This window comes from Struthio camelus, chromosome 4 (genome assembly GCF_040807025.1).
Source record: "Struthio camelus isolate bStrCam1 chromosome 4, bStrCam1.hap1, whole genome shotgun sequence".
Classification (NCBI taxonomy): Eukaryota; Metazoa; Chordata; class Aves; order Struthioniformes; family Struthionidae; genus Struthio; species Struthio camelus.
Genome location: NC_090945.1, coordinates 47650252 through 47675982, shown reverse-complemented (window position 1 = coordinate 47675982; position 25731 = coordinate 47650252). Strand labels below are relative to the sequence as shown.

The 25731-nt window shown below is 34.6% G+C and overlaps 1 protein-coding gene across 5 annotated transcripts in view; it reads right to left on the bottom strand.

The window, feature by feature from the left end:
- The window catches only part of WDR17 (WD repeat domain 17), a 62889-nt gene that overhangs the window by 17745 nt on the left and 19413 nt on the right, over positions 1 to 25731 (bottom strand). For all 5 annotated transcript variants that reach the window (XM_068942528.1, XM_068942527.1, XM_068942524.1 and 2 more), the window contains exons 2-16: positions 24076 to 24204; positions 22776 to 22959; positions 20850 to 21080; positions 15123 to 15374; positions 14296 to 14418; positions 13753 to 13940; positions 12049 to 12217; positions 10666 to 10757; positions 9351 to 9433; positions 8471 to 8557; positions 6985 to 7149; positions 4889 to 5091; positions 4605 to 4754; positions 4380 to 4510; positions 2570 to 2695 (exon numbers count right to left, since the gene is read on the bottom strand). In XM_068942528.1, coding sequence (XP_068798629.1) covers positions 2570 to 2695; positions 4380 to 4510; positions 4605 to 4754; positions 4889 to 5091; positions 6985 to 7149; positions 8471 to 8557; positions 9351 to 9433; positions 10666 to 10757; positions 12049 to 12217; positions 13753 to 13940; positions 14296 to 14418; positions 15123 to 15374; positions 20850 to 21080; positions 22776 to 22959; positions 24076 to 24198 — 2307 coding nt within the window. In that variant the 5' untranslated portion in view covers positions 24199 to 24204. The remainder of the gene's footprint in view (positions 1 to 2569; positions 2696 to 4379; positions 4511 to 4604; positions 4755 to 4888; positions 5092 to 6984; positions 7150 to 8470; positions 8558 to 9350; positions 9434 to 10665; positions 10758 to 12048; positions 12218 to 13752; positions 13941 to 14295; positions 14419 to 15122; positions 15375 to 20849; positions 21081 to 22775; positions 22960 to 24075; positions 24205 to 25731) is intronic.

The following is a 25731-nucleotide window of genomic DNA, read 5'->3' as shown; positions in this document are numbered from 1 at the left end:
AACTATTATTTAAGAAAAAAACTCATTTGATAGAAGATTACAACTAACGAAGAGATTATAGTGAACTATTTATATTGTTAAAGCAACTGTATTAGTGTTTGGTTATCCATATGCATTCTTTTCTCAATTATCTTCCTTTAATCTTTGTTACATATTTTCATTTCACTCTTAGACATTTTCTCCTATGTAGTACTAATTCACCTACATGCCCACCATAAAATCTCTGGGTATTTTTAAAATTTCAATAAATACACGTGAACATAAAATAAACAGAATTGGAAACGGCAATTACCACCACTGTAAAGAAGTCCAACTAAAGAAGGAATAAAGCCAGCAAGCTTAACTGGTGTTCCTTGCATCCTCGAGATCTATCACACCCCATGAACCACATGACCAATGAATGACTACTTTATTCCTAACCATTACAACTTTTGTAACAATTGAAGAGATAAGAGTAAATGCGTCCATTTGGCAGAGTCTGACGAGAATTTACTGAAGTCAGAAGCAACAGGGTCACGTTTAACACAAATAAAGCAAAAGTGAGCTTCACTTCATATTTCAAGAATCCCTACTTTTTAGTTCAACTGTATCTTAAATGGATATGTGACAGTGTTTGGCTATTAATAGCTTCACCATACTATACGTGGCGAATGGAGAACAAACTTTGGACATTCATTATCAAAATAAATTGCAATGTAGACCAATGTTAGCTGCTGAGAAAGACAAAGGATCTGGTTTTCTTAATCAAACTATGTTACTGCCCATTTGGTGATCTATCTTTTGTATTATTGCCGTGTTAAAATTGCCAGTAAATTCCCTAGCTGCTCTCAAGTAGGATTTTGAATCAGCAAAAAGACGACAAAAAGTCTTTTAATGAATGTGAACACTTAATTCAGATCCAGAGAATGAACGCAATTACCCTACTTCCTCTAGGTTTCTTGAGTTATAAATGCATGAAATGCATAAGTGCTTGCACTGCAGGAGTCAAGAATGAATTTCCTCATAGGGGTAACTGACTGAGATAAATGTTTTTTGTGGATTTTTTTTTTTTGCTTGCTTGCTTCATAGTATTAGCAGAGCAGCTGCAATTAATACCGTTATCATTATCAACAGAAATGCCCAACACTTAAGAGTAATGAGGTAGGTAGGTCACCCTCACTCACATGAAACAGATGGCCTACAGTAGCAAATAACAGGTGACATCCGACAGGTGTTTAGCCCAGGCAACAAAAGTTAAATACTTCCTGATCCATACTAATAGATATCTTTCCTCTATTCCACTTGTTAGGTTATGGGATTATTTAGTATCTCTGACAGGAATGTCTAGCCACACACCGTACAAATTGTGTATCTGGTTACATATTTATACAGGCAGCTACAAATAAATTCGTAGCCTGGTACTTGAATTTCACCTTGGCATCTGAGTCATTTTTCAGACGCATATCTCTAATAGTGAAGGTTCCTTTTGCACTCCTTCTAGACAGCTGTGAAGTTTACTTCTGCTACCTCTACTCCATTTTCAGGCCAGAATTCCTCTGTCCCTTTATCAGAACATAACTACAAACTTTGTGTTTATAAAATCAAATAAATGTGACCTTACTGAATATAAAAGTACAGTATATATTATGGGGCAGGTAAAATGGCTCCAGAGCACAAACGGTAGTTATGCTTTCTTTTCAATTTCTTGTTTTCGTTATTTTGAAAACTGCTTTTGTAGTTACTAACAATAACATAGCATTTTAACATTGAGTATGCATGAAGCCATATATACTTAGCTAGAAAGTATTGTTCTAACAGACTAGTATTATACAGAGAATTTTTTTTTTTTTTTAAAGTGATTCTTAGCTTGATATACTCTATTTGGAGAGCTGCTTGATAGATTTGTACTTTGTATTTCTGTTAATGCTTGTGAAGCTGTGAGTAAAATGGAATGCAGGACAAGTCAAAAATAACAGCATTTATTTTTTCAAGGTATTTTATATATTATTCATTCATATTACAACTATACGCCTGGTTACATATGTACAAACAGAACACTAAATGTACACAACTAATGACAAGATGCAAAAAAAGGATTTAAGAAACAATCAATTCCACCTCTCTAAACAACACTACTTATGGACATTTATTCAAATGTCATCTACTATCCGTTTCTTTTAGATATCATGTTGGAAGTGGATCTTGGGAAGGATTTTACAGGAAAAAAAACTGTAGATGCATAGATGTGAGCTCAGAAGCAAAGGAAGAATTCCAAAGAATAACGAGAAAGTAGGATTGTTGTTTGCAGGAGAAACAGTTTGCTTCGTTTCTGGAAGCCTGAGTTCGGCAAGACAAAAGAAGTGAGAAAGCTTATATTCTGTAAGGCCTTAAAGGCTAAAACAAATCATGTCCCAAAGCAGTGCAATATGTGATCCAGTACAATTGCCACTAGAAGTGCCAGAACCATCTTGAAATCTTCAGACATAAAATAAATTGTGATCCTTTTGTAAAACATTATATGTTATTTTTAAAGACTGAAATATAAAATTAATTATTAACCATTCTCATATAACGTGTATGCTTCACTTACCATTCTAAATCTAAGGAGATGTTTCATATGCATAATCCCTTTGCAGTAGTTTTGCGGAAGCAAACTATCATCCTGTCCTTTTATTACAGCAACTAAATCCCATAAATTTTTGCTGCCTCCTGGAGGCTGTAATTGTTAGGGGGAAAAAAAGGAAAAAAAAAAAAAAAGGAAAATAGTTGCAATACAATAATGTTCAAGAGAAGCGAAATCTGTTAAGACCTAGAAAAATATTTGTCAGTCAATTCCAAGAAATACAATTTTACACCATTTCAACATTAGAAGCTTTACTACAAAGACATGCGTTAGTTCAAGATGCTAGAACTCCTTCAGTCTTCTTGAAGTCCGTGTAGATACACGAATTCATGAGTATTTGGTTATGTGCCCACATAATTGGGGGCGTGCCATTAGACCTTTCCGTTTTGCTCCTAGATGGATACAATCTCTGTGGTGGTCACTACAGGCATGAAACAACATTCAGCTGCTGGGCTGCAAGAGCTGCCCAAATAGTTGTTTATTGTCTTCTGTAATGCAAAAGGGTGGGCCAGACAGAAAATAACTTCAAGGTTTGTCTGCCACAGTAGCAAAGTTTTTTTTGAAATTTTAAGCATTTTAACTGGTCTAACTCTTGAATCCTTCCCTCTCACTCCAGGACTGTGGGTTACCATTTGACCAATTCTAGAGAGAATGACTAGTTAAAAACTAAAGAAAATTATAAAACATTTGATCTAATGGAGCTTTTTAAAGAATAACAGGATTACAAGTATGGAAGGCTAATTATTTCTGAACTGCTAAAAAGCAGAGGATCCTACTGGGGAAAAGCTATTACCTCCTTTTTCAGTGCCTTAAAGCTTTTATTCTACTCCTAGCAAATTAAGCACAGCACTGTAGTTACCTGACTCAAGAAGTGCTGAACATAGCTCACCAAGGAGTTTTGATTCTTGGAACATTCTAGTATTCTTACATCAGTTTTAGTCTAGAAACAACACGGGGCATCAAAACGTACAATTTTTGTAAGATAAGGAATTCCATAAAAATGTATTTTTTAATAAAAGGGTCAGGATATTTCAGCATTTGTAACTGAAGAGTTTTTCCTCAATCATAACTTTCAATTTAGCTAGGAAAAAAAAAATATTTTGGAATGAGTTAGGTCTTTGCTGATCAGTGTATTCACTTAAATCACAGCAGTGCCTGACCCTAACTATAATTCTAGGTCATCTTTGTTCTCGTTCTCCTCCCAGTTCAGCTCCCATTTAGTTGAGCACTCGCAGGAACCCTGTAGCTTATCATTTTAATTCAATTGCAAGGAGAGAATGGAATGATTCTTAAGAAACATTATAGTGCAATGGAGCAAAGTCGACAGATGACCCAGACCTACAGCTCCCAGAAGGCGATGCAGCAGTCCAGCAGTCCTGACAGACACAGACACTTGGGCAGTTCAAACTTAATCCAGAATGAAGGTTGCCTTTTGATGGATCAAAACTAAGTATTCCAATGTAGTTTGATGAAACAAATCTTTTCACTTTCTCCAGTAGCAAATTCTTATCAAATCAAAACTTTTCCTATGGAAAATTAAAAATATCCCACCAATTCCCCTTTGTGATAATTTGGTGCTCACAACTGACAAATAATTCAGTTATGCACGTTTTTACATGCAAAATTGTTAAGGGATGGAAATGATTTTTGCATATTTTTCTCAGCAACCTTTAAGAGAGATAGTGAAGAAGAAAGCAAAAAAATTTTGTTTTGGAGACTGTCTAAAGAAAACAAAGACAGGCACACTGACAACATCCTTTAAGATCACAATACTTACTGAAAAACATTCTGAAAACCATCTTAGTTTTTTTCCTCGAGGATTTCCCGTCAATTTTTCCACCTCTTGTTTAATATCCCTAGAAACTTTACCACATAGCAAAGGAGGAGCACCAGACTCTACAGCGCGATCTAATAAACAAGAAGTTTAGTACATAAAAATAATTTTTAAATGGTATATTAACAGATAGAAAGTTAAAACAACAGTATGTACAATTTAACTTACCTGTATTACCAATAATCTCATCCCAACATCTATCTGCTAAGATATTTATTTGCAGAGGGTTTATAAGAGGCGTCAATGACCAGAGTCTCACAGTGGAGTCACGAGAGCAAGATGCCATAGTAAATGGACGACTAGGATGACATGTTAATCCTAGTAGAGAGAAAATTTAAAAATGTATTCACGTTTAGCTAATCACCTAATGACTATTTTATACACATTTAAAACATTTAGAAATGCACTTTAATAATACAGAAATAAAGTATTCATATTTAAAATGCTATTACCATATACATCTGCACCATGATCATAAACTGTGTCCAAACATATTCCATCTCTTGTGTCCCAGACTCGAATAGTATAGTCCCAGCTGCCTGATATTAGTAGGTAAGGAATTTCAGGATTCCACATCAGTCCCCGTACTGGAGCTGTATGTCCACTAAGAACATTTATACAGGCATCCTGTGTATAATCCCATATCCGAACAGTACTGAAATAGGACACAAAAGACCCATGTCCATCAAACAATCTAATGAAATACGATTATATCTTTACTTCAGCAATATTCTAAACTTCAAATTTATGAGAATATTTATTTGCAATCTGTTTATAAAGGTTGTAATAAAAGAAGTTGAAGCCTATGCCTTTCATGTTTTAGGCAGGGTAAAAAAAAAAAAAAAAAAAAAGAAGAATGTGTACACTAAAGTCAGTTCATGAGAGTAAGAAACTAATCCATTCCCCACACTCTCTCAGAAACCCACATGCTCCATTACCTGACATGTCAGTGAGAGAAAACAGGCTTTCCCATACACATGGATGCTTAATAAATTTGGCTGTTCGGACTCTTAAGGAGAAAAATAGAACAAAAACAAATGAAAACTGTGACATCTATCTTTCCTATGGCTTTAATAGCCCTCTCCTTTGAGCAAATTATTTGTCATATAGCAGAAGCAGAGGCCACACTATCTTCTTAAATCTGTGAAACTCCTGTCAGAATTGTACAAGTAATGAGCAAGAATTCATACCACCTTTTTTAGCTTCCCTCCACCATTAATCAATTAAGTTTCTGACATTTTATTTTAAGTACTTGGTATTACTGCGTACAACTAACCGAGTAGACACAGAATTAGGAGGTAAAAGAAAAAGTTCAGTTTCTTGAAAAGATTATAATAAATTCTGGCTAACTTCTAATAAATTACCAAAGCTCACTCATGGCAACAAGAGACACATATGGCCAACTTATTACTGTTTCACCAACCCTGCAAAAGGGCCATTTGATGGACCTTGCAACACAAAGTGGAATCCACAAGTTAGAAGGCCACTTTGTATATTTACATGCATATTGTTTTATGTGACCCTCACATACTACCTTTAAGTACTGTGTAAGTGTAGGTGTTGAACAGGTCATTTGAAATAGTTCTGAGTGTTGGACTATGAACTGGAGTGTTACAAAGTAAATTAAGCCTAAAAGACTACTTACTTTCTGTGTAACCTGGAACTAAGTTATTCTACACTTCCCTTCCCTCCAAGTAAAAACAGACGCATTCTGTAAATAATTCTGTAACTAGTACTTATTACATAGTCATGACTGATACAAAATCAGAGTATCTCATAATTACACTATATCACAGAATTTCTGATGCATTACTTCTTGTTCATGTGAAACAGGATTTACAAGTAAAAATATTGTCAAATTGGGCTCTCAAAGTTGGGTCTCTTTAATAAATCATCACATTATGAACTGAAAAGACTTGGCTGGAAATCTGTAAACATAGTCCTCTAATAAATGGTACTGGGGAGAGCAGTGGGAGCCAGTTCTCCAAACCTGTGATCCTTCACAGAAGTGTTCTGTATGCTGTACAGGGAAGTGGTTTGTAATCACAGAAAAATCTCTTTCCCCCTGCTTACCATAGCGTGAGGCTCTGTTCCTCACAAACTGTCATAAAAATAACACTAGAGGGATACCTGAAACCCATTAAAGATCTCCACAGATTCTACTTGGTCATACTTTTGAAAGATATCCAATGAGACTTCAACTCTTGCACCACATCTTTAGACGTAAAATGAATACGTAGTATCATCCTCAGTAGTAAAGGGTTAACAGTCACTACACTACTCTCGGGAAAGCATTTGAAAAGTTACATTAATACAGCAGTTGTGACAAATTTAGATAATTATCCTGCTGCCCAAACACAGTGTTAAGCTAACAGAAAGCTCCAGCCTGACTCTGTACAAGGCAAAGATTTCAACTATTACATTATTCATGGACATAATGACAGCAGAGCTTTTGAAGGTGCCAGTACTAATATAACTAAAGATTTTAAGTTTCTCTAACAGTCCAGCTTGAGGCCTAAAGTTTTCCTAATGCTTCAGGAATACACACCCATCATCAGAGCCACTGCAGAGGATTCCTTCTCTCAGAGGAGACCACCGTACATGAAACACCTTTGCAGTATGCCCTGTAAAAACTTTCAGCGGCTGATCAGAGCTCGTTGCTAAGTAATAAACACGAACATTTTTATCCTCACAACCAGTAGCTATCATATCCCTGTAAAATAAAAATAGAAAAATCTTCAGTTACTGGGATCATAAAAACACTTAGGTTTCATAAATAAATTGCAAAATATGCTTTGTACTTAAAAAATTAACACATTTTTGCTGCTTCTTTGTCTCTTTATGATGTAATGATTGATAACCCAAGTAAATATCCTAAATCTGAAAAAAAAACCTGATAAAGGCCTATTATGTGCAATGTGGAAAAAGGGATTGCACTGCAATCCCAAGTATTAGAATTGGGCCGATAGTTATTTAAATAAAATTTTTCAAGATCTTGTTTTGATAGATTCTATTTCTGAAATAACATTTTTAACTATATTACTCATGAAGAACGCTGCACTGATTTGTTTTTACTCTTGTTAGGATCAATTTATAATACTATGCAACTTACAGTCACTTAAATTTTTTCTGTAATTGTTCCTTCAAGTCCCTTCAAAAGTAGGTGTATGTTGGGTTCCTTCTGATGAGTGATGACATCAAATGTGGAATGTATTTAACCCTTTTATTTTACAGAATTGCAACGCTAGTAGTTACACATAAGTTACTTCAGCTTATGCATATTTATCACTATCAAAGTAACATATAAAGAAAAACACTACATTTTCTCAGAATTGGATAGTAAGCAAAAATTACACCTGTATTGGAAATGTATTAACGTTTTTACATTAAGCGTTTTTCCTTTAGTTATCAGAAGAACCTAACAGCACGTTTCTACCATGTAATGCTGTACAATATAGTATAGACGTTGCCAGAACTAGAAGCAATACCTACATTGCATTGTTGTGTTTTGCTAGAAATAAATATCTTCTGAGAGAATGAAACCTACTGGCTCAGACACAGCACTATGCTGACAAAACATTATTGATTTCAGGACCAAAGCTGGTATCTCTTCATAATATACAGTGCATTGTCGGATTCCAGGCTATTCAAAGATAACTTAAGGGATCCCTGAGCCATATTTCACTGCACAGGGTATACATTTCGCAAGCCTGAGAGTTTGATTACATCAAACTTTTTCATATAGCTTTTCCTCTTATATGTACAGAACCAGAGAATTACTTTTTTACCCTCTCACAGTACAAAGGTATCTTCTTTCAAAAGTTAAGTAGTCCTTGTCCTACTCGACGCATAGCCACGCTGTGCAATGAAACACACTACTGGGAATATAGAGCTGCTGCAAACATATCCTACTCTGAAACAAAATTTCAGTGCTCTAGTATCATAGTTAATATCACAATCCAAAATAACTGTGTGTTACCTTATCGAGAATTCAATTAAATATTATTATTTAGGACAATTAATTTTTTACTCACTTGTTGTTTTGACTCCAGTCACAGCCAAAAACTGCAGCTGGATGTTTGTACTTGTGAAGAACCTTGCCATCAATGGTTCGAATAATACTGAAACCAATTACAGTATATATTATGAGGAAAAAAAATAGCATTCCAAGTAGCCTATCCAAAAGTCAAGTTTGATTCTACTCAAACAAGCCAGATACCACAACAGCATACAAACAAATTTGAGAATTGTTTGCATTCCTACAGCCCCTCAGTTACAGGGCTAACTATGTATTTCTTAATACCACACATTTAATTGGACTGCAGACTTCACGAAATATTCCTTCAGAGGGGTTTTAAAGATGTACGCTGTGGTAATTCCCTCCCTGAAGGGAGATCACAGGCCACAACCTAAAACATAGCTGTGTCTTCAACATACAAAGAGATCTTTAGGGATTTAAAAACCAGATTGTATTATTTTCTAGAATATAGACTTCACATTCTCTTCATTAGGTTTGGGTTGAAATAAGGTGAGTAGCAAGGGAAAGGAGCGAAGAAAAAGATTTTAATTTGTACCAGAAGACAATACATACAAAAATATTCTTGGTGAGCATTTGCAGGTTTTACAAAAAACTACTGTACTCCTATAGTAATACAGGTAAGTTTGGATAGCTTTTGACAAGTTTCCTCTGTGCCCACAGATAAGAAACCTAGAAGAATATTCTTGGCTAAATAAAAGTCAACATTCAGTTTCAGTATCACAGGGTCTTAAACACAATTCCTGTTGCAAACGTACCCATTACTTTTTCTTAAAATCATGAGTTTAATCATTGATGGTGTTGTCAAAAGTGATTGCCTTGAGAAGCACATTTAGATTTTTTAAATTTTATTTATTTTTTATTTTTTGGAGACTCACCAAAATCCATCACCGCTGCAGGTTGCTATTCTTTTGGAATCTTTATGACTCCAGGCAATGCAGAAGATTCCACTCTTTCCATGCTTCAAAAAATGCAAAATACCTATCAATAAGAAATAATTCACCCCTTTTTCTCTTATTTACCGACTCCTCCGTTTTATTACGTTTTCCTACGGGCTTTAACCCTATTTCCTATGGGCTTTAACCCTATTTCTCCCAGTAAAGTATACTGTATAAAAACACATTAAAACGAGACCCCCAAATCGCTGGGATACATCGGATAAAAAGTCCAGAAAACTGGGACTAAGGAGAGGGGGACAATACAACTGCTATGTTTCCTAGGATTCAAGAGACAAGATAGGGTTAAAAGGAAGAATGAACAACCTATGACTATATGAACCTGAAGCTTTAATAAAGGTTAGTTAGTCATCAGCTCCTTTACTTTCTAGGAATAAAGTCAGTTGGCATGAAAAAGTGTGGTAAGTGAAAACTTAAGTGGGATGTGTATCAGTACCACTGCTGGAAAATAGATTTTTAGTAGCCCAGTCAAGTGCAAATCATTGATGTGTTAGACGTGTGTGGGTGGGTGCGCGTGTGCGTGCGTGCGCATGTAAGTTTTTTCCCAACCCTGTCTTCTTAAAGTGCATCCTTTTTCCTCTGATGCAGAAATAGCCACAGCTAACTAGGTCTATCTAACCTACAGGGCCCCCATTAGGGCTATATACTGAGAATACACAAAATAGTACAGAATACTGCAATATCGTATTACACAACCCCTTCTGCCAGTATTAAATTATGCTACTGCTTCAGAACTTGCAAATGCCAGCACAGATTCCAGGTAACACAAGGCAAGGTACTAAATGAGCCACACTGTTTAATGCGTTGCCAAATGCAGCTTTACTGGTCTAGACTTCAAGGACTGAAAATTTTGTCTGGGCCTTATGTTTGAAAATAGAAAACATCACTTCACCATTTTACATTTTGATATCCAGCTTTGAAGTCTGTATGTCCATGTACAGCTACACATTTAAGCAAGAACCGGCTTTACTTTTGCTGTGTATTAGTAAAGGACTGATTTTAAGACAATGAAGACCATCTTGTGCTTCGTCAATTCTCATGACACAAACTCAGTCTGAAGAAGTGAAAAATACTTCATCTGCCTCAGAGATAAAGTAGCAACCACAGCATTCTTACTACATTTTTATGTTATGGTACCTATTTAAAACAAATTAACATTGATCCATCTTTATTTTTTGGCATTAGAGGAAACCAGTAACTTGCATTTAGTAGACCAAAAAAAGTAAACTCATCTTACCTCACTGAACCGGGTTATCATTTTGCCTCTTGGGACATCCCAGATGAAGCCACCATTTCTGGATGTTGCACCTGCTATGCAGTTCAGATCTCCTTTAGAGAAAGACACTTATAAGATCTCACAATGAATACAAGATCACAGTACCATTTGATAAATATATTTCTATTTTTTAATTCAAGAAATGTAATATAAACAAAAGTCAGCAATGGCACATAAGCCGCAAACTGCAGCATTTGATACTAAGTCACAAATACCAATTTCACCAAACCTGATCTGTGTTTCGACATTCATATTTTGAGCACCAAGGGCAATGTAAATGTTGACTAGTCGCAAAAAGTGTTCTTAATGTCTGTGGCAACCCTTGCAGCTAAGGTAACAAGAACATAATGTTTATTTTGCATGTGACTCCTAGAAACCAAAAAGGTATAGTACCTCAATGTTTCAAGCTCAAAGCAGTAGCAGTTACAACATTTTCTTTTACAGCTCCCTATATATTAAGATAGACTAGAAAGAGTGCTGCAGAATATATGAGTATTTTTTTTTCTTAAATCTTGCATCACTGCAGCCCCTGAGCACATCAACAATGCACTTGAGTCTGTAATCACAATACTTCTGCAGGACGGGAAATATGAACGTATGACTCACAGCAGGAACCTGAAACTGAATTCAAAACCCAAATCCAAACCCACCAGATCCTCCCCTCCAGGGGGACACTCAATCTCAAAATAGCTATAACCATATAGCACAGATAGGTAAGTTTCCACTGTAATTTTCTACTGCACTTCAGAGGCATAAAAGCGGGTCTACACAGGGAAGAGGAGCCTAATAGGAAAGCCTACTTATCAACTATTGACATCAATAACTTTATGAGAAAGGTACTCTCAAGCTCAACTAACTGTTCCAGGCTCCGGAACGTTTTTAACAGCAAGTTTCCCACTGAACTTCACAGACTGTTTTGCTGAGAAGATGACCATTTGCAGAAAGAGCACTGTCTATTGTAATGAAGTGAAAGCAGAGTTGTTCTGTGATTCGAATCCTACACAAAGGAGGAAAAAATAGAACTACACACATCTGTTCCAGTTTTTCAGTGCAACATGGAATTTGAATGCCTTAAATCAGCTGTCTACCATGCAAAGACCACCTCCTCTGGGTAACGTAATGCTAGAAAGGCTTTAGAGAGTTTCTTCTGACTCACTACGGAGTACAGAGATGATCCCTCACAAGGATAAGCCGCAATCACTTCTGAAGGATATATTATTATTTCAGTCACATTTAAACCTTATAGGATATCCTAGCATTTAAAACTAATAATTTTATACCACACATTATTTGAATTAGCATTGGTTAACAACAATATTTAGACCTAAAGTAGAATATTCTTACCTGGAGCCCAAGAAAGGGAATAAATAACCCCCTCATTACCAGGAGATGTGTAAACTGCTGTTAAAGTATTTATGTCCCAAACTTTTATTGTGCCATCAAATGATGCTGTAGCAAGAAGATCAGGGTTATCAGGTTTGAATTTACAATCAAAGATGGTCTCAACATGTCCCTTAAATAAAATATAAAGGGAATTAGTATCAGGATCTATGTCTTAGCCAATAACAGCATTTTAACACCATTACCAAAGTGCTCAAAATCTTTTGGTAATAGTTAGTAAATAGAAAAAAGAAAGAAACAAAACACCCAAACGAGAAATAATATCTGCATTTCTCTTGAGCCATTGAGGACTAATATCATAAATTAACATTGCCAGATTCCACTGGCTCAGGTTAAGTTTTTAAACTTTTAGGATCTTAAAAATAATGAAAACTATTTTTATTATACTTAATTTCATTCAGAAGTCCAACTCTAGTTCAAACTGTAAAATACACTATATTATAACTTATCAGACCAGTTATGAGTTTCAACAAACCCTTATGTTATGGCTAACCAGTCAAAATTAAAAGGCATATAATAACCTGAGTTATAACACTCCTCCCTCTCATATATCATTGTTAATAACAGTTGCATAATACACTAAAAAAATTCTGCCCTGGAACAACATCAAGAACTCATTGAGTTGCTACAAAATAATTTAAAAATACTAAGCTAGAAGAACACAAGAAAAAATAAGTTTTAAAATAGAATTAATTTTGCCCTTTAGGTAAAGGGTATCTGACTGAAAAAACTAAGCTTTGTATGTTGATTGTTATGACTCATGCTGTATAATAAATTTTCTGATGTTCCACTCAGTTTTCTGTGTTCTAAATAAGGTCAGTTTATGCTCTACTGTAATTAAAAAATAAAAATAAAATAAATAAAAAAAAATCAATCCTTTACAACACTCACATCTCAACTGCTTGCTTTCTAAGACACGCTCTTGTGGAACTAAACTAGACAAATACATGAAAAATAGATCTATGTAAGGACTTCTTCTTTTAAACCTCAGCTGCTTTTCAGAAACAAAATTCACACAAATAGAAACAGAACAGCAACCAGCAGCTTCTATTCAAACACGTATTAGGATATACCCCAAAATTACTGAAGCCTTTCAAGGAACAAGGGATGGGGAAAGAGGAGAAGAGATAAATCCTCAAGAATAACCAATGCAGTGGAGGTATACAGGCTGTGGAGAAGAGGCTCACCTAATACATGATAGACCAAGTTTTGTACTTGTGCTTCAGAGAAAATCTGTTTTTTTGTCCTTTTAGGCTGAGTGACCTCAAGTACTTTCTGATTTCACTAGCGCTTTCATTCTGGACAACAGAAAACCCTCTAAATAAAATTTCAGGGGGTGGGGGGCGGAAATCATGAAATCAAATTCACAAAATTTCACTTAAAAAAAAAAAGTGTTGTATTTCTGGATGAAAAAAAATTGTCAGAATACTTCCAACAGGATTCATTTTTTTGCAATAAAGAATTACTTCCAACATGTAAGAACTCTCATTTGGGTTCCTAGAAACTTGGACTCTTTTTAGTAATAGCACTGTAAAATGGAAGCAGTTTCTATGAAGACTATCCTCTGTTTTTTTGTTGTTAGAAGAACTTGTATAAACCAAACCTAACTGTACCGTTCTGAAGTTTAGAGGTAGAAATGAGACATACCAAATCTCTAAGGAAATCCCATTTTTTGGCTCCCATGTCATAAAGCCCCACTCCACCATCCATGAAACAGCAGACGGCGTGACCAGGAGGAAGAGAAAACGCTTGGTTTTGGGTTAAAGTTGGAGGAGGAATTGCCTCACTTGTCGAAGATGTATGATGATTTTTAGTAGGCGATTGTGATGAAAATGCTTTATAAATGAAAACATAAAAATAATCATTAATGTGTTTGCATGTTTTACTTTAACAAAAAATATAAATTACAATGAGGAATTTGCTTTGTACTCCAGTGAGGTTAAAAACCAAAGAAGGGAAGACTTCCTATATTAGGCCTTGCCTACTACAGAAGGCCCTTATAACGGGCTTGATCCGTTCTGCATTCATTTGTCTAAATATCCAGGGCCACCAGAGGGAAGTTTGTTTAATTAACGACTACAGAACTGACAGAAAGTCACAGAAATTTTGACTCGGATATACCACGATTCTCAAACAATATTTTCTTAACTTGCATCCACTGCTATGAAAGACAATTAAAATCACACTTACACTTTTTTGGGGGAGGAGAACTTAGCACATGCAAACCATGGAAACCAGTTTTCTTCAATTTAAAATTATCTATAGGGGTTGTACGTGAAACGTTCCAAATACGCAACACACCAACCTGAGAATCTGAGATTTAAAAATCACAAAACCCAATTAATTTTTTGGATTTATTACACTTTTTTCCCATACATGGAGGCATGTACTTTAAAGACTGACTTAAACAAAAATATAATATTGAATTAAATTTATAATCTTAAAATATAATTTTATAAGCAGGCATTATCATCTTCGTGGTAATATCACTATTAACAACAAATAATTATTAACGTTAAATAGTTAGACTTCAGTAGATAAACTCTATGGAATCTCTCTCACTATTATATAGTGATATATTTTATCACTATAAAATACTCTCACAGTCCCACTTTCCTCGTTCATTAGTTCTCCAATCTGGGCTCTAATATCCTCTATGGTGCATAAAAAAGGCAGGAAACAAAATCGGAGAGCAAGAAGTAACAGTCACTAGAACAATGCATGTTTGTCCCTATTCTCCAACTATCTCTAATATGCTGCTAAAGTATGCACAAGAAAAATATTGCTTAGCATAAAACAAAAAATTTGAAGTCATTTGTGTGGCCAACAAGAATAAAACATGTCAAAATCGCTCAGAGTAATTTTCTATTATTTTCCCTAGTTTCATTTATTTTTTCCTACCATACATAAAAGCATATATGCTGTCATTGGTGGAAACGTTAAGATACAGAAAGATTAAATTTGAACACAGTGTTGTATTTATAACCTGTCCATAAATCAGGAAATAATAGGCTTACCTCCTGTTATAAACATTCCAGGTGCACTAGAAACCCAGGCTAAACACTGAACTGATGCTGCTGCACTGGGAAAATTAAAAGTTGTGATACAGGTCAGAGATTCAGAATCAACTAGTCGAATACCATTGTGCAAATTCGCAACAAGAAGGTAGTCAGTTGACAGAGGATCCCACTCTAGCGCTGTAACTGGATCCTCCTCATCTGTCCCTTCAAGAGACTCTGGTCTTAAGACATGTTTCTGACTTTTAGAACCTTTAAAAACAAAAGAAAATAGATTATATCAAAATAAAATCAAATATATTTTTTCAGTGGTTACAAGGTTGGCAAGCATCATTTTTGTCTCTGGCAGGCACGCCATTGATATCTCTCCCTGAAATGCTTAGTAGCCTGTTCTACTGACAGTCCCAGAGACTAATGAAGCTGACTTTGCCATATTTGGCTCAAAAAGTACTTTTGACTCCAGCAGACATTACTTTCTTTTTAATACAGCAGAAAATAGAAATCACTTCGGGTTTGTTAAAGCAAATTTGCACTAATGAAAAATATATTAACTCAGATATATTGCCCAATGAGTATAGGTCTGAAGCAAGGAGTCCAAGATACAAGTCATTTGAGTATAAGTAATCTGCATAATACAGCAAATACAGGCAAAGTAAAAGCAATATGAACTAGAAAACAGAAGAAATCATAATAATCAAAGCAGATACAATTTGTTTTGCAAACATTTATAAAAATGAATTTTAGATTTTTTTTTTCCCAAAATTAGGCATGGAATTATGATAGGTTTTAAAGTCCGAATACACCACTAAATACCTAATCTGACATCTATAAACAGAAGAAATATTTCACTCCATGACTCATATTACCCTGACCCACAATTTTTTTATCAGGTTAATTCCCTACTTTTGTTTTTTATGGAGAGCTGGCACTTAGTTTTATAAGAAAGGGTAGAGTCCAAAGGAACAAGTAACCACAGAAATCACAACTTCAAAAATACAGGTTTCATTAAAAAAAATTTTGTGTCACTCCTGTAGATGTAATGAATTTACATCTACCATGATTCATTTTTTCTACCTTTCAATTTTGACAATGAAGAATACAATTAATTTGTCACATTTTGACAAATGCCAAAATCTACTTTTTTCACTTAATGATTGCTGTAGAACAAAACCTACTCCAATTAGTACCAAAAATACTGTGGGAAAATTGGTGAATATTCTTTCTTAATATTAAAATAACTCACTCTCACTATAATTTTCTGGAGAATATGCTTATTGGTGCACATTATATCTGAGGCAACTTTACAAAACAATTACCAGAAAGATAGGGAATAAAAAAATTAAGACTGCTACAATTAATAGCTGCATAAGCCTATATAAATGTCTTAACTTTTCCATTCTACTTATTTTTACGTATAATATAACTGCCAAGGTGCATGATTTCTCCCACCTCCTTTTCAAGTATCAGAAGTAGGCTTTAAGGTTACTTAAGAGTTGGGCAATGACAGGTATAATCCGATTTAAATATTCAAAGGTAAATATTGGGGAAGGGAGGTTATTTATTGTTAAAGAAGATTTTAAACATTTTTTGAAAGTAAAATTGAAATGGCCTTAATAAAATAAATGAATGAAATGTTTTCTAATTTTGATATCTCACTAGAAATAAAAAATACTGGTTTATGTATAATTCAGATAAGCCTTGTCTGAAAGGGAATTCATGTTTTTTTCTTTGGAGAACTTGTTCAGCAAAGTATCAGAATGACTTCTCATTTTTCTTCCCCTCACAAATTCTCCACGTTCTCCCAAACACTGAAATTTAGTTGCATCTTTTTTAAGCTTACTTTTATATGTAGCAGACTCTTATTATGCACTTTGTGAGCTACATGTGGTATAATTCCTGAAAGAAAGAGTTTTTGATTCTGTAATAATTAAAGATTTTGATTTGCAAAAGGAATTAGTTTAGATTTCTAAGAATTTCTGTCCAGCAGCTTATTCACCAGTTTTAGCAGATCTGAAATTATTGGCAATGTCTTCCTGAAATCCCCCAAAAGAATTGAAAGGCCTTTCACTGCCATTCTGCCCCTTACTACCTCTTCCCTCAAAAGCTCTCTAGCCAGCCTGTCTAGAAACGCCAGCCAGATTGACAGTCTCAGCATTATTCTAGCACAGGGTCTAAGTGTTTATTCCATGAATTTAATTCCTAGAAACCCCAGTCTCTTCCACAACACCTCTTCCACTTTGTGTAAATTGCATAGTCACCTCCTAGAGAGAGATGGGTATTGGAGATTGGGAAAAAATGCAACATTAACATGCCAATGTGGCTCTCTAATTGGAGCAGGGTCATGTTTGGCCAGCTTAGTATCAATGAGAATATCACTGGGATGAAGGTATTTGCCTGAAATTAGGCAAAACCTTTAAAATTCTCGCTCTCACAATGTGCTCTGCTTATGATTCCATCCAGAATTTTTGTGTAAATCAAAGCTGAAAAATTTCAAAATTCAAAACTGACAAAGTAGAATTATCATTTTGCCGTTACTTTTTGTGAAGCTAACTGAAAAGTCCTCTTAAGGGGCTAGTAAGCAACACCAGTCATATTCAAACATTGCAGTCTTCTTTAGAAAGCCCAGTCAACTGGTGGGAGAGTATAGATATCTAAGAGCTATTCAGCTTTACTGCAGCTTCAGAAATATAGTCCATAAGCAAAGCTCACAGAAACCCTAATGGTTAAATTCTGTTTTCCATTAAAAGACGACAGCAGCACTGTGAATCATGTGAATGACTCACAGGCCATTTAAGTAAGCAGTCCTTAATTTGGGAACAAATGAAAGGTAAACTAGTATAGACCACTTTGCTCTAAAGGACTCCACTGTATTTCTTTAAAAATAATGCACTAATCATAAATCCTTGTATGTTTTTTTTCTTCACACTAAATGTTCTATTAGGCTATTGGAAGTAGTCTGGAGTTAATTAAAAGAAATAAAGTACAGCCAAGAGAGAAAACCCTAAGTACTAACAATACCAAAATAAAGGTACTGTGGTCTACTAATTATTCCACAGTGACTCACACTGGAGCCTTCAGTGAATTTTCCTCTGAACTTTCAAGCAATAAACATGAATTGTGGATGCTCAGGTTCGCTCAGGATAACATTTTGTAGGATGTTATTTGGACTGTAAAAGGACTGACTCTTATAGAATTAAGTAAAAAAAATAAAGTAAAATAAAGAAGTTCCTATTAACTGATTTCACTTGGTGACAAACTAAGTCCTGGTCCAAATATAAGTAACAGTATATCTTCTTACATGAGGCATACGAGGGCTGACCTTTGATATCAGAATACAAAAAATTAGCTTTCTATCCCTTGGTACCGGACAGTACCAGGTCTTTGCTTTCTATTCTTCCTCCCTTTTTAAAAATAGAGGACTTATACATCCTACCAATACCACTTTTTTTCTAAGTATTGCTATTTCTTAAAAGCCAGTAGTTATTATATCTAGTCTAAATTCATCTAATCTTTGTAAAGTCAACTAGAAAACCTCAGCTGATAAAATAATTAACTTGGATAAGCCTATGTTTTCAATTATATCCAATGTTAAAATATATGATAAAGTCATTTATGAAGGTGCAATCACAGTAATAGTACTTAGATTGCACTGTCATACTTTTTTCAATGTTATTTAATGCTGAAATATAATTTAATGAATGCATCTGTTCACCAAAACTTTGGTGAACTATTCTTAAACATATTTGTGTTTTTATCTAAACGAATTCATTGTTTAGATAGCAAAGAAGAAAAAAACTAATACTTGTCTGTGTTCTTTCACAGTCATCGTGACTACTGCAATGTCATTATCTTATTACAAGAATATAATCCTTTGAATTAAAACATTCAAGTTTCTTATTGCATGCAAGCCTGGGCTTTGAATAGCACCTCTGTGGTATTTATTTTCTCAATTAGCGCTTATTCCACTTGAATACATCTAATTTTTCTTTACCAAGTCATCCTGTTTGGTGAAATTTGCTTCTTATTTCTTAGCTGAAAAGCAAGCTCTGCAAATCAGCAATTTTTTGTTAACAAAATGAACCAAAAACCAACCAGTACAGTTTTTTTGGACTGAAACAACAGCCTTTTTAATCCATTCCATAAAATGAAGTGTGTTCAGGTTTAAGAAATAGTCAATATTATTCAACAGAAAATACAACATCATTTTTGAATAATTCTGAGAAAGTAAAGAACATGGTAAAAAGTTTCAAAACAAAAACCTGAAAACCTCCTTCTGCAATATGTCAAAGTGCAACATTCTCTTTCAATCACAAAGAATTTTTGAACTAGAATTAAACTGTGTTGCTTAAATCTGTGATTTTCAGTGAAGAAGCTCTGACAAAAATTTTCAGTCAACTGTGCATGCACTGAAACTTTCAACCTGATATTTCTCAGTTAGAAATCAAGAATTGCATATATATGAAGAAGAGAAAACTAATATAAATTTTTATGCTTATTTTATTTTTAAATGATCTTAGTGAATATGTTAAATAATATAGTAACAATGAACTGACTGGAAAACTATCCTAAATACAGAAACGGGCAAAATTTCTCTGAATCTGAACTCAGTTTCAAGCTGATGAAAGTAGTCTCTTCCCCTCAGTTACGGATAAGGCAATTTTTAACCACCAAGTTTTGCATTGTGGTATATACAAAGCAGCTGTTACTGCTAACTTTGTTAGCCAACGCTCTACTTGCATATGTAGGACATAGAAATGACAGATGAAGGATTTAAAATTTCAGGTTTTCATCTACATATTCAAATCATTCTAGACAAACTAATGAAAAGTCTCTGTTCCATATGTATTTAGAGGTTATCATATTAAAAGAGTAGTAGTATTGGGAAATGAAAAAGTCAGTCAGCCAGCACCACCAGAAGCAAGGGAAGCAATCCTCTGTGACATTATGAATGACATCTCAGTAGAATGACCTGAACTAAGAAAAATTTTGCATCGCTGTTGGAACATAGTACTATCTAGAAATCAATGTGTTATTTAAAGAATAGTTTTCCTCCTAATGTTGAAAATCAGTTTTTAGTGGAAGAAAAGAAGCAGTCAGATAAACTCCAAAATAGTCCCTCACAGACAGATATCTATCTTCATAGAAAATTATTTATGAAGTGGAGCTAAAATTTAGCTCCAAAGGTCAACTCCTTATCAACAAGGTACATTTATTACTGCGGTACTGGACAATTTAAAAAGTACATATGAATGTGTTGGGTGCAGTACAGAAAATTGAAAGAGAGAAATTCTTGCCCAGATACTCTTCAATATAAGAGAATCCTGAAGATTATATAAAGTATGACACAAGATCCTATTTCCAAAAAGGCAGAAGACTCTAGAATATGAGATGCAAATAAAATTAAAATCCAAGTCTGTCCATTCAAGAGAACAAATTTACTGGGAAATACAGTACAGTAGAAGATTGTAGCTGTTACCATTCCCTAAAAGAAAATCACTTTGTTATACTTTCCAAAACATTGCAGTGTTATATTGGGAGTAAGTACAAAGAGAAATTGCTCTGCACTCTCCATCTAAACAAACATTTTTGTGATAATGGAAGGAGCAGGAAAACTATGAACTACGAACAAGTTTTATATAGGGGTGTATATTTAATAAAAACTAAAAGAAAAAAATGTAGACTTACACATATATACAGAGATAACTATTTTAGCGTATGAGTTTTTACCTGGCTGAAAAATAGACAGACTTCCATCAGTATGTCCAAATACCACTTTTCCTTTTTTCTTTGGATGCCATCTGAACAGACTGATATCTGACAAGAAACTATGTGCTTCCTTATGTACAGTTACCCCGCTGTCAGGTCCTGAGATAGTCCAAATGTACAAGGGGCCTCTGTGGGACACAAATGCAACCGAATCACCTGCATTCCAGCACCAGCTAAGTGAGGCAGGAATTCCTGAAACATACAAATAATCTTATAAGAACCAGGATACGAAATACAGCGTAACATTACTTAGCCCAGCCTTGCTGCAATTGCCTTGCACAGCTATAGAAATAATTCTTCTACACTAAAAATGATTAAACTGAAATTCAGACAACTGTGAATATCTTATAGCATAAAAATAGGACTATTTTCAAACTCTTTCAGTAATACTTTGATGGGCTGTACTCTATGACACCTACACCCGACTTCATTAGCGCCAAAGACAAACACACAGATGATTGCGGATAAGCCTGGTCCCGCAAAAAATACCTCATTCATTCACAATTTTACTCATCATTATGATTTTTTACCGTAAGGTATTTTCTACCAAGCTGGTAAAATATTGCTAACTTTAGAATGCCTATTTTTGCAAAACACAATGAAATTTAATTTAAAGACACATATATCAGAGACATATATGCCAGAAATATATGCCATATACGACAGAAAATTAGAGCTCTGTGATTAAAGAGAACTCTTGACCGCTTCGCTCTGGATATCTGACAGCTTTAATTCAGTTGCTTAAGGCCTAACTTTAAGCATTCAAATGTAAAGATCTTGACCTTAACACCTCCTACATTCATTATCCTCATAATTTAATAACATGCGACTGAAGGAGTAAGTGACCATAAGATAAATTCCTCAAGCTGAAAACTCTCAGCTGTTTTTATTTAGAAATTTTAATAGGGTAGTGTCACAGAGTAAAAGTACTGTTAATAGGAGGTTTAAACAGATTATCCTAGAATTATTTAAAAAAATAATGAAAAATAAACCCATTTCTTTCACACACCTTTATAGGCTCAAGTAGTTTTCTAAAGAAATTAGTCATTAAAAAATAAATATCAGGCTTTATCTTAATGTATACTTTGAGCCACAATTGAGTTTGTAATAGAATCAATGTGTTTTCCCCCACTTACTCCTTTTTCAGGATATGCAAAAAGTACAAAATTTTCAGAGGTATGTTACATCCTCCAGAAAGGACAGGATAAAGGAGTGCCAAAATGTCTCAGAAGAACCCAAAAGACCAATTGTCCTTGAGTTGCACCCAAGCTATTTTCAAAGTTCGCAAACGCAGGCATCATGGGCACCTGCTAGTTGCCTGCAAGAGCAGAAATACAGGCACTGGTTTTGACTGAAAGGAAAGAATCAGGACTGGGCAGGGAAAGGCAACAGGCACAGATTTGAATCCCCTATTCCTCTGTTATGATCTCCCAATCAGCAGTTTCAAATATAAACTGTTCTTCAAATTCATTGATAATTCATACTTGACTTTGTTGAAGGCTATATTTTATTTGCATTCACCACTGTAAAGCTAGCACAAAAACACACAAGGCTTAAATCTTAATTATTTATCCTTCTGGCTGATGATAATTTTTCTGCTCAGCAAGAAATCAATATCAAATAATAATGGCAAGTTCTTGAATTGGTTAAGTACTTTAAAGAATAAACTCTTTCTTCACCAACTACTAGATAGTTCAGTGCAATCTACCGAAATACATCATCATTATTTTCTAAAATGAACTACAGTATATTTGACCACATGAATATTGTGCTACTGAACTGTTAAACCCCTAGCCTATGACTCGATTACAGTTTACTGTATATGAACTATTATTGGTAACTGTAGATGAAAAAGCTGTAACAAATAGATGTCCATGTCTGAAATACCTTTCGTATTGTCCAGCTTGGCCACAACTTTCTGTTCAGCCACGTTCCAGATAATCACTAAACTATCTGCACTGGCACTTGCAAACATGTCTGGATTGTGGGGACACCAAGATATGGCTGTGATTGTCTTCTTATGCTCAGACATTATTGCCCGGAGCTTGAATTCATTGTATCTGTGATCCAGCTAAACAAAAAGTACAAATTGATTTTAGAAATAAATATTTCAGAAAATCTCTCTAAAAATTGTTGACTTGGATACTAGTTCAAATAAGTGTTGTACTTATGCTTACAGATGAATTTATACCGCATTTAACAATTTTCAGTACTTATTTCAATAAATTAAATTCTTATGTATTTGATTTAGACAGAACATTTTTCAAATAATCAGCACAACCAATATCATCATATTGTCTCCTCTTTTCACTTATAAACTATTATACTCCATTAATAATTACACTCAAACACAATTTTCATATCAGGATTCAAAAATGCTTAATTTATGGTAACGGTACATGGCATAATGATTTATGGTAGCAATCATTAATTAATCTATACACGGTTAAATGGTATCGAATACAAAAATGAATTTGAAATCCTTCTCATTTCTTAAATCACTAACTGTTTTATTAAAAAAAAAAAAAAACCTGACATGGTAAATTTCTGTTCTTTTACTCTCACTAGCGGTGTAACTGATGCAGTTAAGATAAGCCTAGCCACTACTTCCTGCCATCTTCCTTCATCAAAATTCTGAATGTGATAGCATTTCTATTTGTTTGTTTCATGCTGATGTATCTTAACTGGGGGCTTCAAAAGACCACATCACTCTGCAACAAGGAGAGTAATTTGTTCCAGGCAAAGAACAACGGGTCACTGAATCCACAGCTCTGAAGATCTGTGCACCAAGCTCCCCAGAGTGGATTAAAACTATTTCAAGAGACTACTTTTATACTACAGCTTTGGCTGAAATCATGAACTTGCTTCATTACTCTCTCACAATCTGCTCTTCTATGACTATATTCTTCCTGAATGCCTGCTGTATAGACAGGTTGTCTTTCATGAACAGTTATGAACACAGACAATTTCAAAATACAATGTGCACACTGGTTTTGTGTACTAATTCCAACAAGCAGGAAAAATAATTTGGAAGAGATGCCTGAGTGGATGATTGAGTTTTACATAGACAGCTGCTCAGTAACAAACATATTTCCAGAAGTATTGCACAAAGATTTATTGAAAGCATTGAAAGTGAGACAGACAACAATGTAAAATGCAACTAGTCTGTGAAATAAAACAACCTTACCTGATAAATATAAATAGCAAGGGTAGCACAGTAGGCAAATCTGTCCCCACTAGCAGCGCACACATCTTTGTTCCATGGCTGACATCCAGCAGCTAAAAGGCCCACTTGTTTAACCTGTGACATTTTTGCCTATGAAATAGAAATTCATTAAACTATAACATGAAGACAGAATGTTAAAAAAAAATCTCTATATTGTTCACATAACTTTTACATATGTACCTTAAAAACATAGGCTTTATGTTTGAATAAAGTCTTGTTTTATGAGGTACAAATGAACGTATTGGCAATAAAGCCAAGCAGATATTCACAGGCTTCAGCGCTACACAAGAACGGGATTTTAGCATCATTCACAGGAATGAGTTAATGGAAAAAAAAAAAAAAAAAAAAAAAAAAAAGGAAAAAGGTAGGAGAGTGCACATGAAAATCCTGAATAGTTCTCGATTTGCACTAGTTGAAATTGTTCATCATTTTCATTTTCTTCTGCAATCAACGTCAAAATTTTCTAAATTTAAATGTAATTCCCTCTCTGCTCCCTTCCTCTCTTCGTTCCCCACAAAGACAACTGGACAAAATACACCATGTGCTAACATACTTTACACAGAAGTACATAAAGCAATTTATCAACAAAATGTCTTGAAACCTCTAGCTTAGAACAATCATGGATTACTTATTATTATTTCTTTTGGAGAGGCTTTCTAAGTTTTTGTAATACTTAATACTGTCTAGTAAAAATGTTGAAGTGAACTTTGGAAAATAAAAAGCAAGGCTCTTGCATTACTATGTAGTAAACTATACCTTTGATGTCTGAAACAAGATTCTCCTCCAGACCAGCTCTGCTAAACAGTGTTACAAATCTGCACCAAACTGCTGAAACAATATTTGGTCATTATTTTAAGTTGCTAATTCTTTACTGGATAAGAGGGAAATTATCAGTGGTCGGGAATTTAAAAGCTTCAACAGAAAAAGTCCTTGAAGGAATAAGATGATAAGCAAAATACCAGGAACAAATTAAAAAATTAGATCCATTTTGTACTATTGTTTCCCAGACTACTAGCTCTGCTCAGAATGAGGCGATAAGTTACTTTAACGTAACAATACAAGAAACATTCTGCTGGGTCAGACCAATTCTCCATCCAGCCCAATACTTGATCCTCGGTAGTGTAGACTTAAAACTACAAGAACACACCACTTAAAAGTTTACTTCTCTCCACAAATTAATTTTCTCATTGTGCTGTTCTTCTGAATTTTATGTTACATGGCACTTTAATAACCTGTATCTTCCTGTGAGGGTGAAATTGATGAAATGCAGCACTACCTTCATACCAAACACTTTTCCACTAACACAAATGTGTAACTTATATTAAATACTACTATAATGAAATATGACAATTGATATGAACGTGCATACTTTCAACTCAATGCACAATACATTTAGTCAAGCAGTCCCCTATCAACAGGCATTCTTTATTAAGACTCCACTAATTATTTTGCTTAAAAAAATAACACGGGCTTTTTAACGCAAATTGCTAAGCGATTTGGATGTGTAAGAAGAGAGGTCTACTAAGCTTGTATTTATGGATGGCTTAGCTATGGTTAACAGAAGTAATGGTACAAAGAACAACTCCATATGCCTATCCATGCAGTGAAGGAAGTGAG